Here is a 12,536-nt window from a genome sequence, read left to right on the forward strand (position 1 = left end):
ATATAATAAATGCTGCTGTTTTGGGAGTCCACATGAGATCTTAGCATTAGAAAATGGCAAAGCATACTTAAAGTATTGGCGCTAATAACATGACAGAAATTATAAAATAGTACACCTTTATTCAATTAATCCTGATGCTACTACAAACATGCCTACATACAGGAAAGCGAAAAAGTGCAACACGGAAAATGATATCAAGGAAAATATCCTCCACGATCATAATATATTATAATAAATACAATAAATTCCTAATACATGTTAAGCATATGTAATAATATTAATATAGTAATATATTAATTCTATAATGGCATAATATGAAAAAAATGAAAAATAGGATTAAAAATAACTTATAAAAGCAACAAATTGTTAGTGTTTACATATAGTTGCCATGTTGGTCCAAGATTGCTATATGGAAGAATACCAGAACTCCAGAAGTAATATAGGGTCATTTCTTCATCATCATTAGCGTATCCCAAACAATTGGGGTTGGATTTATGGAATAACAAAGGCTCATTTGCAGCCTGAAAATTTTAAGTTTTTTGTTTTATAATTTCCAAATGAAAATGGATTTTCAAATTGCGCTTAGATGTACACTAAAATTTGCGTAATAGGCAAGTTAATAAAACTCCCAAACCATTAGAGAATATTTTATATATAATCTCTTTTTCTTTTGAAAAATATAATAGTCTTAAAAAAGTACAAATCCATGATAAAAGGATATGTCATAATTTGGTATAATATGGGAAAAATAAAGTTGTCCTAATGACTTAAGAAACTTGAGAGTCTTCGACTTGGCAGAAGGGCAATATAAAGCAGATAAAAAGTTTGAAGTGAACTTATACTCTAATAACAGAATGCAAAAAAAAAAAACACTAGTTTCTTTACAAAAAAAAAAAGGTTTTGGGTTAATGAGATCATTAAAAGAGAATTACACAATGAAGTTCTTTCTGGTTCATGGTTTTGAAAACTGTAGAGTGACTAACTATTAGCATCCAAGCTGAAAGATAGCCAAGGTTAGACAAGTTCCTAAGTTCAACCAATAGTGCAATTTTTTTGCCATTTTAAGTAGAAATTGTTACAATTTGTGGATTACAAGTTTGCAGAAGACCATGCTATCAATTAAATGGAAGATAATATGATAACATGAACTAATAATTGAAATGTTAGCTTAAAGATTCGGCTATCCATGATAAATCATGACTAAAAGAAAATAGAAGTGATCCTATGCAGCGAGATTCTGCTAATCCAACGTAATATAAATATGCACAATCTTGTTAGAAGACTTTCTCTTTATAAAGGCAAACAAAGTATTAGAGAAATGAAAATTTAATAATAAAAGAAAAATATAATCATAAAGTCAAGCAGAAGATTCATGGATCCAATTAATATGAAAGATATGCTACATATTTATATTGGCAAAATGTATGACTAAAGCTACTTGCCACAAATCCAATGTAAGCAAGGCAATGGCAATATAGAATTCAGAACTCCAATTAATCATGGTAGCACAACTTGAGAGTGTGGATAATGTAGATCACCGAAAAGTAAAATCTCATGTAAGATTACCAATTTGTCACTCCATCCAAGGATTAGAATGTGATTTTTCTCAATGACTTCACTCTTTCCCTTCCTCCAAGAATCAACCTTCTCTGAAATTGCATCAGACACGAGCCCGAGCATCATGGCAAATATCAACATGCCGCCTGAGCTGATCGATACCGAGACTACTCTCGGCCCCAAGCCAACCATTTCAGCATGGTTACCAGAATCCGCAACAAAAGTCCAAGAAAGCCAAAGAGCCTCAGAGAGGCTGCTATCACTCACTGCATACAGTGCCAATCCACCAAATCCAATGAGAAGTATAGTAGCAAAAAGCAGTGCCAGAAGCTTAGCATATGGGTACATAGAGAAGAACACATCTACCCTATATGCTATCCTCTTCCTTAAAGGAACTTCCTCCTCATTATTCTTCGAGCCCTTCAAATAAGAGCTTAAGCTAGGTATGTACTCAAGGCATCTGAACAGAAAAAATGGCAACAATAATGATAACATCGCCGTGTATAAAGCAACTGTCCTACTATCAGTTTTACCCAAATAAGAATTAGAAAGCCTATCCTCAGATTGCAAAGTTTGGTCGCCTGCCCATCCCTCGACTCCATTACAGGCCGTACTAATCTTAACAACTTCTTCCTGAACAAGGTTAGTAATCAACACATCAGATTCATTTAAGCCAAAAACAACTTTAGTATAATTAACTCCGTACCTCAAGTTTTATAACTCTTATTCGCTGATGAACTGCTACTGAAGAGAAAATTACTGAAGCCATAACTAGCTGCCATAAGAAAATGTAACTGAATTCCCCGAAATTCCCGAAAATGAAATTTTGCTACTAATAAGCAGAAAGCAGTCTCTCACCGTTAAGAGTAAAAAAGAATTGCTTGCTCGATGAGCTCCTCTCGCAACCACAGCTGAGGAACAAGGAGGAACCGTAACTAACTTCTTCTTCTTCTCCTTATCCGGCAACAGCTTCGACGCATCCTTACCGTTTGTCGCATGCTCGGGCTTTGAGATCTGCTTATCAGCTTCTAGACTCCGGCCAGTCACTGGCAACTGCGGCTGTGACAAAAGCTCTGCCTTCGTTGGGTCCGGCTTCGGCCGGGCCCTTGCCGAGGCGCGCGGACGGGAAGGGTACGGCCCGAGGAACGACGGATAGAACCAATCACGATCAAGAACCCCACCGTTAGCCGGCGCATACGAAGGGTCGTCGACCGCAACCATCAGTCGCCGCGCCGGGCCAGCTGGCGGTGGTGGGAGCGGTCCGCTGCTGACCCGCCGCACAGCCGAGAAGAGCGGCCCTTGAAAAACCGGCACGTCCGATGGATCGTCGACTGCAACTGCCAAACGTCGCACTGGGCCGGCCGCCGGCGGCGGAAGCGGGCCGCTACTCGTCCGCCGGAAGGCGGGGAAAGGCGGGCCCTGAAACGCCGCCGTCGAAGTAGATGATGGAGCGGTCTGTCTGTCCCCAGAAATCGTGAGCGATTTCCTCAGCTGCTGCTGCGTGCAACCGCCGCCAGTGCCAGCAGACGCGGCGGATGATTTCTGATCCGAATCTGCAGTCGACATCGATTCGAGGAGAAGATCAAACACCTTTCTATTGCCCGATGCCTGGCTGCTGGGATATGAGGGCTAGTGAGAGATGGAGGCTGGGAATGCCCTTCCGCTTTACCTTCTTTTTTTAAAGATAGGATTAGAGGATAAATATTGTAATAGTTCTTTTTTGGGGTGTGGTGGAGAAGTGAGGTGTCAGTAAGCAGCGGCACGGCGGGAATGGCAATCGGAACACCGCCGGCGGAACAACATAGAGGGGAGGAGAGGTACATCTGCACGGACGAGACATTGGCCCGCCGCCCGCCTGCGTTGGCCGGGAGCAGGGAGGTTAGCAAACGAAAGATGCAGGCGAAGTATCTGCTGCTGCTAGCGCTGCAGTGTTCTTCCTCCAATCCATCCAAGTTCGCATTGTTTGGATGAAAAAAAATTGGAGTATTTGCATAAAGTCATATTTTTAATATATATTATTTAACCTAAATATAATTAAATATATTATTAAATTTAATTATATTTTGATTCATCCAAAATAGAATCGAGTTAACATAATTAAAATTTGGTTCATATAAATTTGATTTGAAAAAATAGTTTGGCAACTGTAAATCAACCTCACCAAATGCTCGTAGGAATGTTTGTTTTGAAAGTATTCTTAATGCATCAAATCAAAGTTGAATATATTATATTTTATTTTCATAGGTTATTTAATTTGTTATAAAATAAGCAAGCTTTTTTTTTATTTGAGTTGTAAAATAAGCTCATAATGACAGGGATGGTGATCGCAGACTATGCGGGTGAGGTGGATGGCGAGCATGAATAATATGGATAGTTGGGGCACTGGTCATGCACAATGCGGATGATGATGGTGCAAGATCATGGGAGACGACAATGATGTGCAAATTGATTGAGATGTCATGGGTATTAGGGTTGATGTGAGACATAATTGTGCCGCAAAGTTATGGCAACGGGTTGTAGCGATGGTGGGATCATAACAACGGTGGATCAAGATGAGGACAGTTTATACAGGTTTTTGTGAGGGTTTGTAGAGTTGGGTGAGGGTCATTGAGGCCGTATGTTTGGAAATTGTCCAATTTGGGCAAATTAAAAATGCATTAAAAATGAATTAGTGCGTGTTTTACAAAATCTTAAGAAAACTGTTTTATATTTATTTTTCACCCAACTAAAATCCTACAAAATTAAAACTCCTATATTTTAAATAGGAATTTGTAACACAGTGATGGGATTTTAACAGTTACATATATAAATAGAAAAAGTTTAGATGTCAAATATATAAATTATAATGTTTTATGTGCTATACATGTAAATCCCAATAAAATTATGCAATGGCTCCTTTTAATTGAGATTTATTTTTAACATGATCATTATCACATTGTGCGATCAACATAAATCAATTTAACAATTTAAAAGAATGTCCTAAGAATTGTGAGTTATGGATAATTGCATTGTATGATTAGTTGGAGCTAATAAATTTTTTTTTGATTGTATGATGTGATCAGCATCATAAAATATATTTCAAAGTTGTTAAAACTATTTAAGATGACACACTCCACAATGACTAATCTCTAACATAGATTGTACTATATAATATTAATCATGATATATATCATATTACACAATTTTTCAGAAAAAATTTTATAGAATAAAAACAAATTTATTTAACCATCAAATGAAGCACAAAGCCTAATTATCATATCTAATGATATTGCCAAATACTTGTAGTTATTTATATAATATAAATTAATAAAATTTATGTTTACATAGGTATGAGAAAAAATCAATATTTATTTAATTAGTGTTTACCATTTTAGAATTAGTGGAAATCAGACTCGAATAATGTATAATAAAAAATAATGGACTCACTACACTTAGAGCATATCATTAACCTCAATGACTTTATATATGTCCTCGAATCATCAAGTATTGTAGAATTTCACACTCCTTTAAGCAATCAATATTCAGTCATGCTTAGTGAATTATCCTAATCATCTTAATGATTGCAATGAATTGATAAACCCTAAAACATGCATTTGACAAATAATTAAATGACACCGCATTTAAAAAAATAATTTTGACATTACATTAGATGTGTTATCATCAAATCAAATAATGAGTCACATCTAAGTGTATACCTAACATCCTAAGCTTAACCACTTATTTATATTAATTTCTTCTCAAGCCTTTATAAAGCATCCATATAACTATCATTACACCACTATTGTTTGATCTTGATCGCCCAATTGTCATCATCTAACCAACTTTGTCTGATCATAGTCACCCAATTTCCATTACCTAAACCAACACCACCCAATTGTCGTCGCCCTATTGTCATCGTCATCCACAAATTCTTCAACAATCTCTATTATACTGCAAAGAAACTAAGCTGATGTTCTCAATTTTATAATCATGTTTCTTCAATTGAGGGGAAGAGCAGACTTGTTACTCACATAATAGATCATTTCAACTGCACTAGACTCTGATTTCTTTTACCTTTATAAGATTTTCATATAAAAATTTTGACATTTCTTGCAACTTTTTTTTATCAATGTGCATGTTCATAAAAATCAAATATATAAAACTCTTACTCTAATGTCATAAATATTCTAGCACATAATAAAGAGAAAAGTGTAAGAAGCATTCAACAAAAATGAAGCTTTTATGCAATTACCAGCTGCCCAGCTTAATGTTGGCTTTGTGAGCAAGGGGTAGAGGATCCATCATAGATCTATGTTACTTCACCTCTCTTTGCCTCCAAGGTCACAAAGAATCTTATTGTAATTACATACAATATTTGGCCCTAATTACAAAGTAAAGTTAGTAATGATAATCTTCTATCCCTATGAAACTATTATTTGTTGAATCAAAAGAGCCTCTTATAACATATTGTCGATAAGATCTATCACATTTTTTGTCTATATCCATATTTAAGGCTTAATAACACCATCTTTAATTGCTGTAAGGAAGATTCCATGTGATTAATTTAATATAATATGAGCATCACGTCGTGTTGCATTCTCACATTCTTGATATTTAGGGGGTTTGCATACATAATAATACTCAAACCTTTTTGATATGTGTATTTTATATTTAAACCTTACTATTTACATACTTTATCGCTTTATTAATCTATTTCACGTAGGCAACGAGAAAAAGTCAGGCAGGATCTTGTGGTGAGCTCTCAGCGAAGGCCAATGACGTGACAACCACACGTGTGTGCAAAAAGGAATTTGGGATGAGATCAACTTGGGAAAGGTTATTGACAAAACTAGAAAATTCTATAGACAATGAATAAATTGAGAAAAGTTGCAATGAGATCTAACGGGGAGGCCATTTATGAGAAAGACAATAGTGCACTTGAACCATCGTCAATGAATAAGAACCTTATTATACTTATTATTATTATTATTTTTATTAGTTATTATTATGCATATATGAAACTTCCTCTATTGAATATCAAATAAATTTATTCGATTTTCTTTTATGATTTATCTCCTAAGTAAATATAAATTCCATCATCATCTCCTATATTATATTGGTGTACCGTTTTTCAGACGAATTTTACTTAATCTTTAGGTTTTTATTACTTACAATTATGCATATATGAAACTTTCCTTATTGAATTTTGAACAATGATATATATTGCGTGCCAGAACATTTATGGTGATAAAGTGAGAAGTTCAACATCTTAGCATTGCATAAAGATCTAATATACGTATAAATAATAGAAGAGTTGTAAGAAACACAAGAGTTTTTACGCACAATTTCAAAAATATAAAAAAACAAAGGTCTGACATAATCAAAATAATTTCACTTGATATATCATCAAAAAATTTACCTTGATCGAGCACGAATCTTGAGGCAAAATCAAGTTGGAAACTTCAAAAATTAAATAAGAGACAATCTGAATTCCGATTTCACCAAATTTGCAGTCGAACTGAGCGTCTCGGAAACATGAACCCAAGGACACCAAAATCGACCCAATCTGAGCCCAAAAGAGTCCAAATCAAAGACTCGAAACACTTTTAGAAGGATCAAAACACAATTTGTGTTACCAAACGATCTCCAATCATGACATTCTTGTAGCCGAATCAAGCAGCTTGACGAGACGAATCCAACGAGCCCAAAAATCACCAAATTCTGATATCATTTAGGCAGTCAAAGGTCCATTAAACAATACATGATCGTAGTAATCAAGATCGGTCATCCATTCGAATCACTCCTAGTTTACCCTTGATCTTCCACTAATTTACAAACCATGCCATTCAAGAATTCTATAAATAGAACCTCATTTCCTCTTGAAAAGGGAGAGGAAGCCATGAGAGAAGAAGGAAGACAAGGAAGAAAGCTCCAGCCGCCTAGCTCCTCCTCGACCACCGCCGGAGTTCTGCCGCACCACTGCCGGACCACCAAGGGACGTCAGAGTTCTGCCGCACCACCGCCGAACCACCAAGGGACGCCGGAGTTCTACCGCACCACCGCCAGACCACCAAGGGACGCCGGAGATCTGTCAAATACCCACCAGACCATCAAAGAACGTCGAAGTACCTACTAATGATGAAGTGACACTACCGATCTTCCGCCTAACACCGAAGTGCTGCCGGATCGCCACCTGACATTGGAGGGACGTTGGACTATTGCAAAACTCTTAGTTGATATTTATAATATGGTTGTCTTCAAGGACGAGTCAGACCATTTTACTTTTCTAAAATTCTAGAGGAATCATTTTCAATTGGGCTAGATCCCGTGGTTTTTTTCCTTTCCCGAGTTTCCACGTAAAAAATATTGTGTTTTCTGTGTGTGAGCTGGATATTCGTGCAACGCTAAGACGTAGAATTATAATTATATCGCCGCATATATTCTAGCCCACAAAACCACTAATTTTTTTCTCATCAATTACAAATGACGCCCTTTCTCATGGACAGGGAAGGTGTTGATATTATATAGTAGAGAACATATATCAACATGGTGAAAGTCAAATGGGTTCTATGGAGCAAGAGCTATCTTTAAGAAATGATTTTATATTTGCTTGATCATTCACCTTTGAGTAAGGGACGCTAAAGGCCAATAAGTCTAGCATAAATCTTGATATTGATGTCGGGAGTTAATGTTGATGTTGACAATATGTATACATGCCCTTTTCCTCAATGTAAAAGCATAGCCAAATTTATAATAAAACTAAAATCTATAGCACTACATTAGATGACCCGTATTATTGCCTCAATAATGGATCACTCTTTTAGCTTTTAAGTGACTAAATGATGTCAGAATTAAATGATTTTGTGCTGGTTGATTTGGAGATCATTTGGCTATTTAATTAGAATCATGATTTTTTTAATACATTTTAAGTGGTTGATTTGAATTTATTTGGAGTCAGACTAGATCACTTTAGTTTCAATGAGTTCTTCTCATCAAAATATTCTGTTTTACAATAAATTTGTTGAAATTGAGATTCACATGATTCTAAATTTAATTTAAATATGCATCAAGATTATTTTTCTTAATTGATACAAATTTTTATCTTACTTTCTAAATTAATTTTTAAAATATTGGTTCTCTGATGAAAAATTTAAGAAAATATCACATATATTATTATTACAATGAAAAAAAATAAGTTTCTATTTTTTTTTATTGTTCAAATATAGAAGATATTTAAATATGAAATTACATAAGATATTTTATGTGGATACTTTATATTTAATGAAATACAAATCTTTATTTTTATCACATATTTTGCATTTAATTTTTAACTAAATTAAAAATTATTATATCACCAAAGTTTAATCATGTGTGAATTTAATTTAGGATCTCTTTGAAATGGTTGTAACGTTTTATAAAGTCTCAGATGAATTTATTTTGAGAAAAATAACTTTGCTGCTCCAATTATAAAAAACAATTTTCCTCCACAAGATTATTTGAAAAACAATGCCAAAGACTTGGCGATGACTTTCCCAAGTCTTTTCTCGAGCTTTAATTCTGTTGGTAAATTTCCCTTTCCGCGGGAAGGAAAAGCTCGAGAAAATCTCGAGGAAAGACTTGGCGATGACTTTGCCAAAAAAAGAATCTATAAAAGATAAATCAATGGGTTCGCCATCAACAAGTGGAGCAGAAAGCAGGCGTTCGCATAAATCCATGGGTTCGAATAGGAAATCCTCTGACGAAAACGGCGACGGGGAAGCATCGCCGACGCGAGCCGGCGGATCAAAGCGGTGCTGCTGCGATCGGCATGACCAGTGAGTTCTTGCGGTTCAATAAGTCTCTTCACTGATCGTTTCTTCTTCTCAGCTTCTCCTTCTCTTTGATGTTTGCAGGGGATACACGCTGGAAGAATTCATGAAGAAGCAGAAGCCGTACCCTCGTGATCTCCAAGTGGTATTCAATGATGATTTAATTTTTATGAAGTTGTTTAGGATTGCAAGCTGAGAGTTATGAAATGAGCTTCTTGATCACTTGTCGTAGGATCTTTAGCTTCTAGTTCAAGGCAACCAGCCAACTCTGATTAATCCTCCTTACAACTTCTTCTTTTATCATCTTATCAGGTTCAAAAATTATGTCAAAGGATTGGCATCAATGTTCCTCAATTTTCTTCCAGGTAAAATTGTTACCATTTGTGTGATTTGTCGGGGCACATTGCAACTGAGCTTTGTACCTTTTTTTCTTTTGTTTGAATGTTTTTGTTGCATATCTTAATACTGATCGAAGTTTTGTTGCTCTGTATTCCTATTGCAGAGAGTGCAAATATCGATTTCGGTTTAATAAATTGCCGGACAAACTTTATACAGACAAAAACTTCATAGAAGATGATATTAAGATTGAAATAGTTTTGGTAGATGCTTCAAACAATGTCATCAGCTCTGGTCCCATGGCGACAGCTGAGATTGAAATTCTTGTCCTTAATGGAGATATTCATGGCGATGAAAATGGTGAATGGACCGAGGAAGAGTTTAAGAAATATGTATTAGAGCCAAGAAAGGGTAAAGGACCATTGTTGATAGGAAACTTGCCCACTAGGCTTTATGATGGAATCGGAAGTATATCAGATGCCAAATTTACTGATAACTCTAGTTGGACTAAGTCTAAAACGTTCAGATTGGGTGTAAGAGGCATGGCTAAAGAAGTTCAAGAAGGAATAAGCAAGGATTTTAGAGTACTAGATCAGCATATGAAACGTAAGTATTTATTTTTTGATTCCAGAATTGTTCATTTTAAAGAGTTACTCACATGATCACATCACTGTTGCTCTTGCCACTTGGTAGAGCTACTGCACCTAATTTGGAAATATATAAGATATATTAAAGTAATGAATATCATGGAGTATGCCATTTAAATTCTAATTGGTAGCAATGAAAAAATGCTTTTGAAAAGCATATATTTGAGTGCCTATTATACTCGTATGATTGATGAAGGCTTCGTTTGAGATGACTTTCTTTTTGCTTTAAGAAGCAGCTTTTTACTACAAAATTATAAATTTTTGTACTAGAAAACTGTTTTAAGAAACAAAAGAAAGACGTCCCAAACAAAGCCGAAGTAAGGAGTCTCCAGTAAAATCCATATGTTCTTCAGAGCATTGACAACTTCTCTTTGAAATGATATCATGAGATTCAACCTTAGAATTAAACCCCCATTGATGTTCAAATTTATGATACAGAGCCACTACCTTTTAGTTTCTATGCGCATTTTTTTTTAATCAACGTACTGGCTGATCTATTCATCTATATGCTGCCTACTTTAACGTGAAAATGTCAACTTACCTCTGTAAGGATTCTTCAATAGATTTTCCATTCTTTTAATATCATTTGTTAAATATCATGAATTGAATATGCTTGAGAGGCATACTTTTATATTTGGAAATTGGTTCCATTGGTTAATTAATCATCAATTAAATGTTTGATTGATTCTTCATCTTTTGATTTAAATTAGTTCTGATTGAGTTTGAAAATTATTTGAATAATGCTTTGCTTTGAAATGGATTTGTCATTGTCAATTTATTTCTTGTTTGCTGCTTTTAGCTAAATATTATTGATTTTTCTTAGTTGAAATATAAAGAGTTATACATTAACATCTTCACTTAAAACAACTTTCATACTGATTCTTAAAACAACTTACTAGTAACTAGTACAAAAATTTAATTTTTTGTACTAAAAAGTTGCTTTAAGAAGTAGTAAAAAAACGTCGTTTGGGATAACTTTCTTATTGTTTTATGAAGTACTAAAAATCTGCTTTAGAAATCAATTAGAAAGTTGTCCTAAACGAAGACCAAGTTTCTTGAAGAAGATTAACTCAAGTTATTGATGGATAACAACTCTTCAATACTATTAATAACAATTTAGCTGAATTTTTTTCCTTTATACATCTTCAAATACCAAACTTAGTAACTGAATTTCTTCGTGAAAGCTTAGATGCTTGATTTCCTTAAAATGCACCTTCTTAGACTTTAATATATAACTTATGTTCAACTCATAATATTGAAAGATTCAAAATGGAAGTACTTCAAAATACAGCAGTGTAATTTTAAATGTAGTTTCTACAAATTTTTAATTACCATTTTGTTTTCTCGAGTCTAGGGTGCCAAAAGGATCGTCCTCCATCGATGAATGATAAAGTATACTGTTTAAAGGGGATTTTCGAAAATGGCCCATTCCACAAGAAGCTTGTAGAATGTAATATCAACACTGTGCGGGACTTCTTATGTTATTGTAGCGAAAACCGTCCAGAAACGCTACGTGATGTAAGATTATCATCAAATGCACAATAAAATGATACTTTGCCATATTATAATGATCTATGACCTCTTAACATTTTGATTATCTCGTCAGATAATTGGAATGACAGAAGGAAAATGGAGAATAACCTATGGTCATGCCTCAAAGCCTAGGGAATGTCTTGATATTCTACTCGATGACTGTCTGGTTAACCCTCCTGCACCTAACCGGGTTTGTATTTTGATTCTAACAAATATATGTCTGGAAACTTTCTTTTATACTTTGTCTTAATAAATAGTTTCTTATCAATTACCATCCTATGCTGAGTGTGAACTTCCAATTTCAGGCATGTCTACCAGCGCACATTGTCTAGCTGCTCCAATCGGCTTAGATTCAGAGAACAATTTGAAAGAAACTTTCATCATGAGAGATGGGGTCTGGAGCGGCACTAATCGGGTGGATATTCTCGTTGAGGATCTGCTGAAAGAAAATGTGCCCAATAATTCTGATATTGGTTCCTTATATATTGAATATTGAACAATGATATATATATATTGTGAGTCAGAATATTCTTAGCGATAGAGTGAGAAGTTTAACATTTTAGCATTGCATAAAGATCTAATATACATTTAAATAAGTGAAGAGTTGTAAGAAACACATGAGTTTTTACGTACAATTTCAAAAATATAAAATGACGAAGGTCCGGCATAATCGAAA

General features: G+C 34.8%; 2 protein-coding genes across 6 annotated transcripts in view; one reads left to right on the forward strand and one right to left on the reverse strand.

Moving 5' to 3' along the window:
• Positions 1-3,540, reverse strand: part of LOC110104408 (probable ion channel SYM8) — a 37,647-nt gene extending 34,107 nt beyond the window's left edge. For 3 of the 4 annotated variants that reach the window (XM_020833497.2, XM_020833496.2, XM_020833499.2), the window contains exons 1-3: positions 2,416-3,540; positions 2,264-2,332; positions 1,567-2,190 (exon numbers count right to left, since the gene is read on the reverse strand). In XM_020833497.2, coding sequence (XP_020689156.1) covers positions 1,567-2,190; positions 2,264-2,332; positions 2,416-3,123 — 1,401 coding nt within the window. In that variant the 5' untranslated portion in view covers positions 3,124-3,540. The remainder of the gene's footprint in view (positions 1-1,566; positions 2,191-2,263; positions 2,333-2,415) is intronic. The other variant, XM_020833500.2, reaches the window with a different exon arrangement.
• Positions 3,541-9,095: 5,555 nt separating this feature from the next.
• Positions 9,096-12,536, forward strand: LOC110104406 (calmodulin-binding protein 60 A-like). 2 transcript variants are annotated; one of them, XM_020833491.2, is made up of 7 exons: positions 9,115-9,350; positions 9,429-9,489; positions 9,657-9,709; positions 9,847-10,286; positions 11,682-11,845; positions 11,934-12,050; positions 12,166-12,334. In XM_020833491.2, the coding sequence occupies exons 1-7, from the start codon at positions 9,160-9,162 to the stop codon at positions 12,190-12,192; spliced, it is 1,053 nt and encodes a 350-aa protein (XP_020689150.1). In that variant the 5' UTR covers positions 9,115-9,159; the 3' UTR covers positions 12,193-12,334. The 2 variants fall into 2 exon arrangements, with proteins under 2 accessions (XP_020689151.1, XP_020689150.1); XM_020833492.2 differs by lacking the exons at positions 11,682-11,845; positions 11,934-12,050 and having other exon boundaries at positions 9,096-9,350; positions 12,166-12,536.

The sequence above is a fragment of the Dendrobium catenatum genome, unplaced genomic scaffold (assembly GCF_001605985.2).
Source record: "Dendrobium catenatum unplaced genomic scaffold, ASM160598v2 fragScaff_scaffold_104, whole genome shotgun sequence".
Lineage (NCBI taxonomy): Eukaryota > Viridiplantae > Streptophyta > Magnoliopsida > Asparagales > Orchidaceae > Dendrobium > Dendrobium catenatum.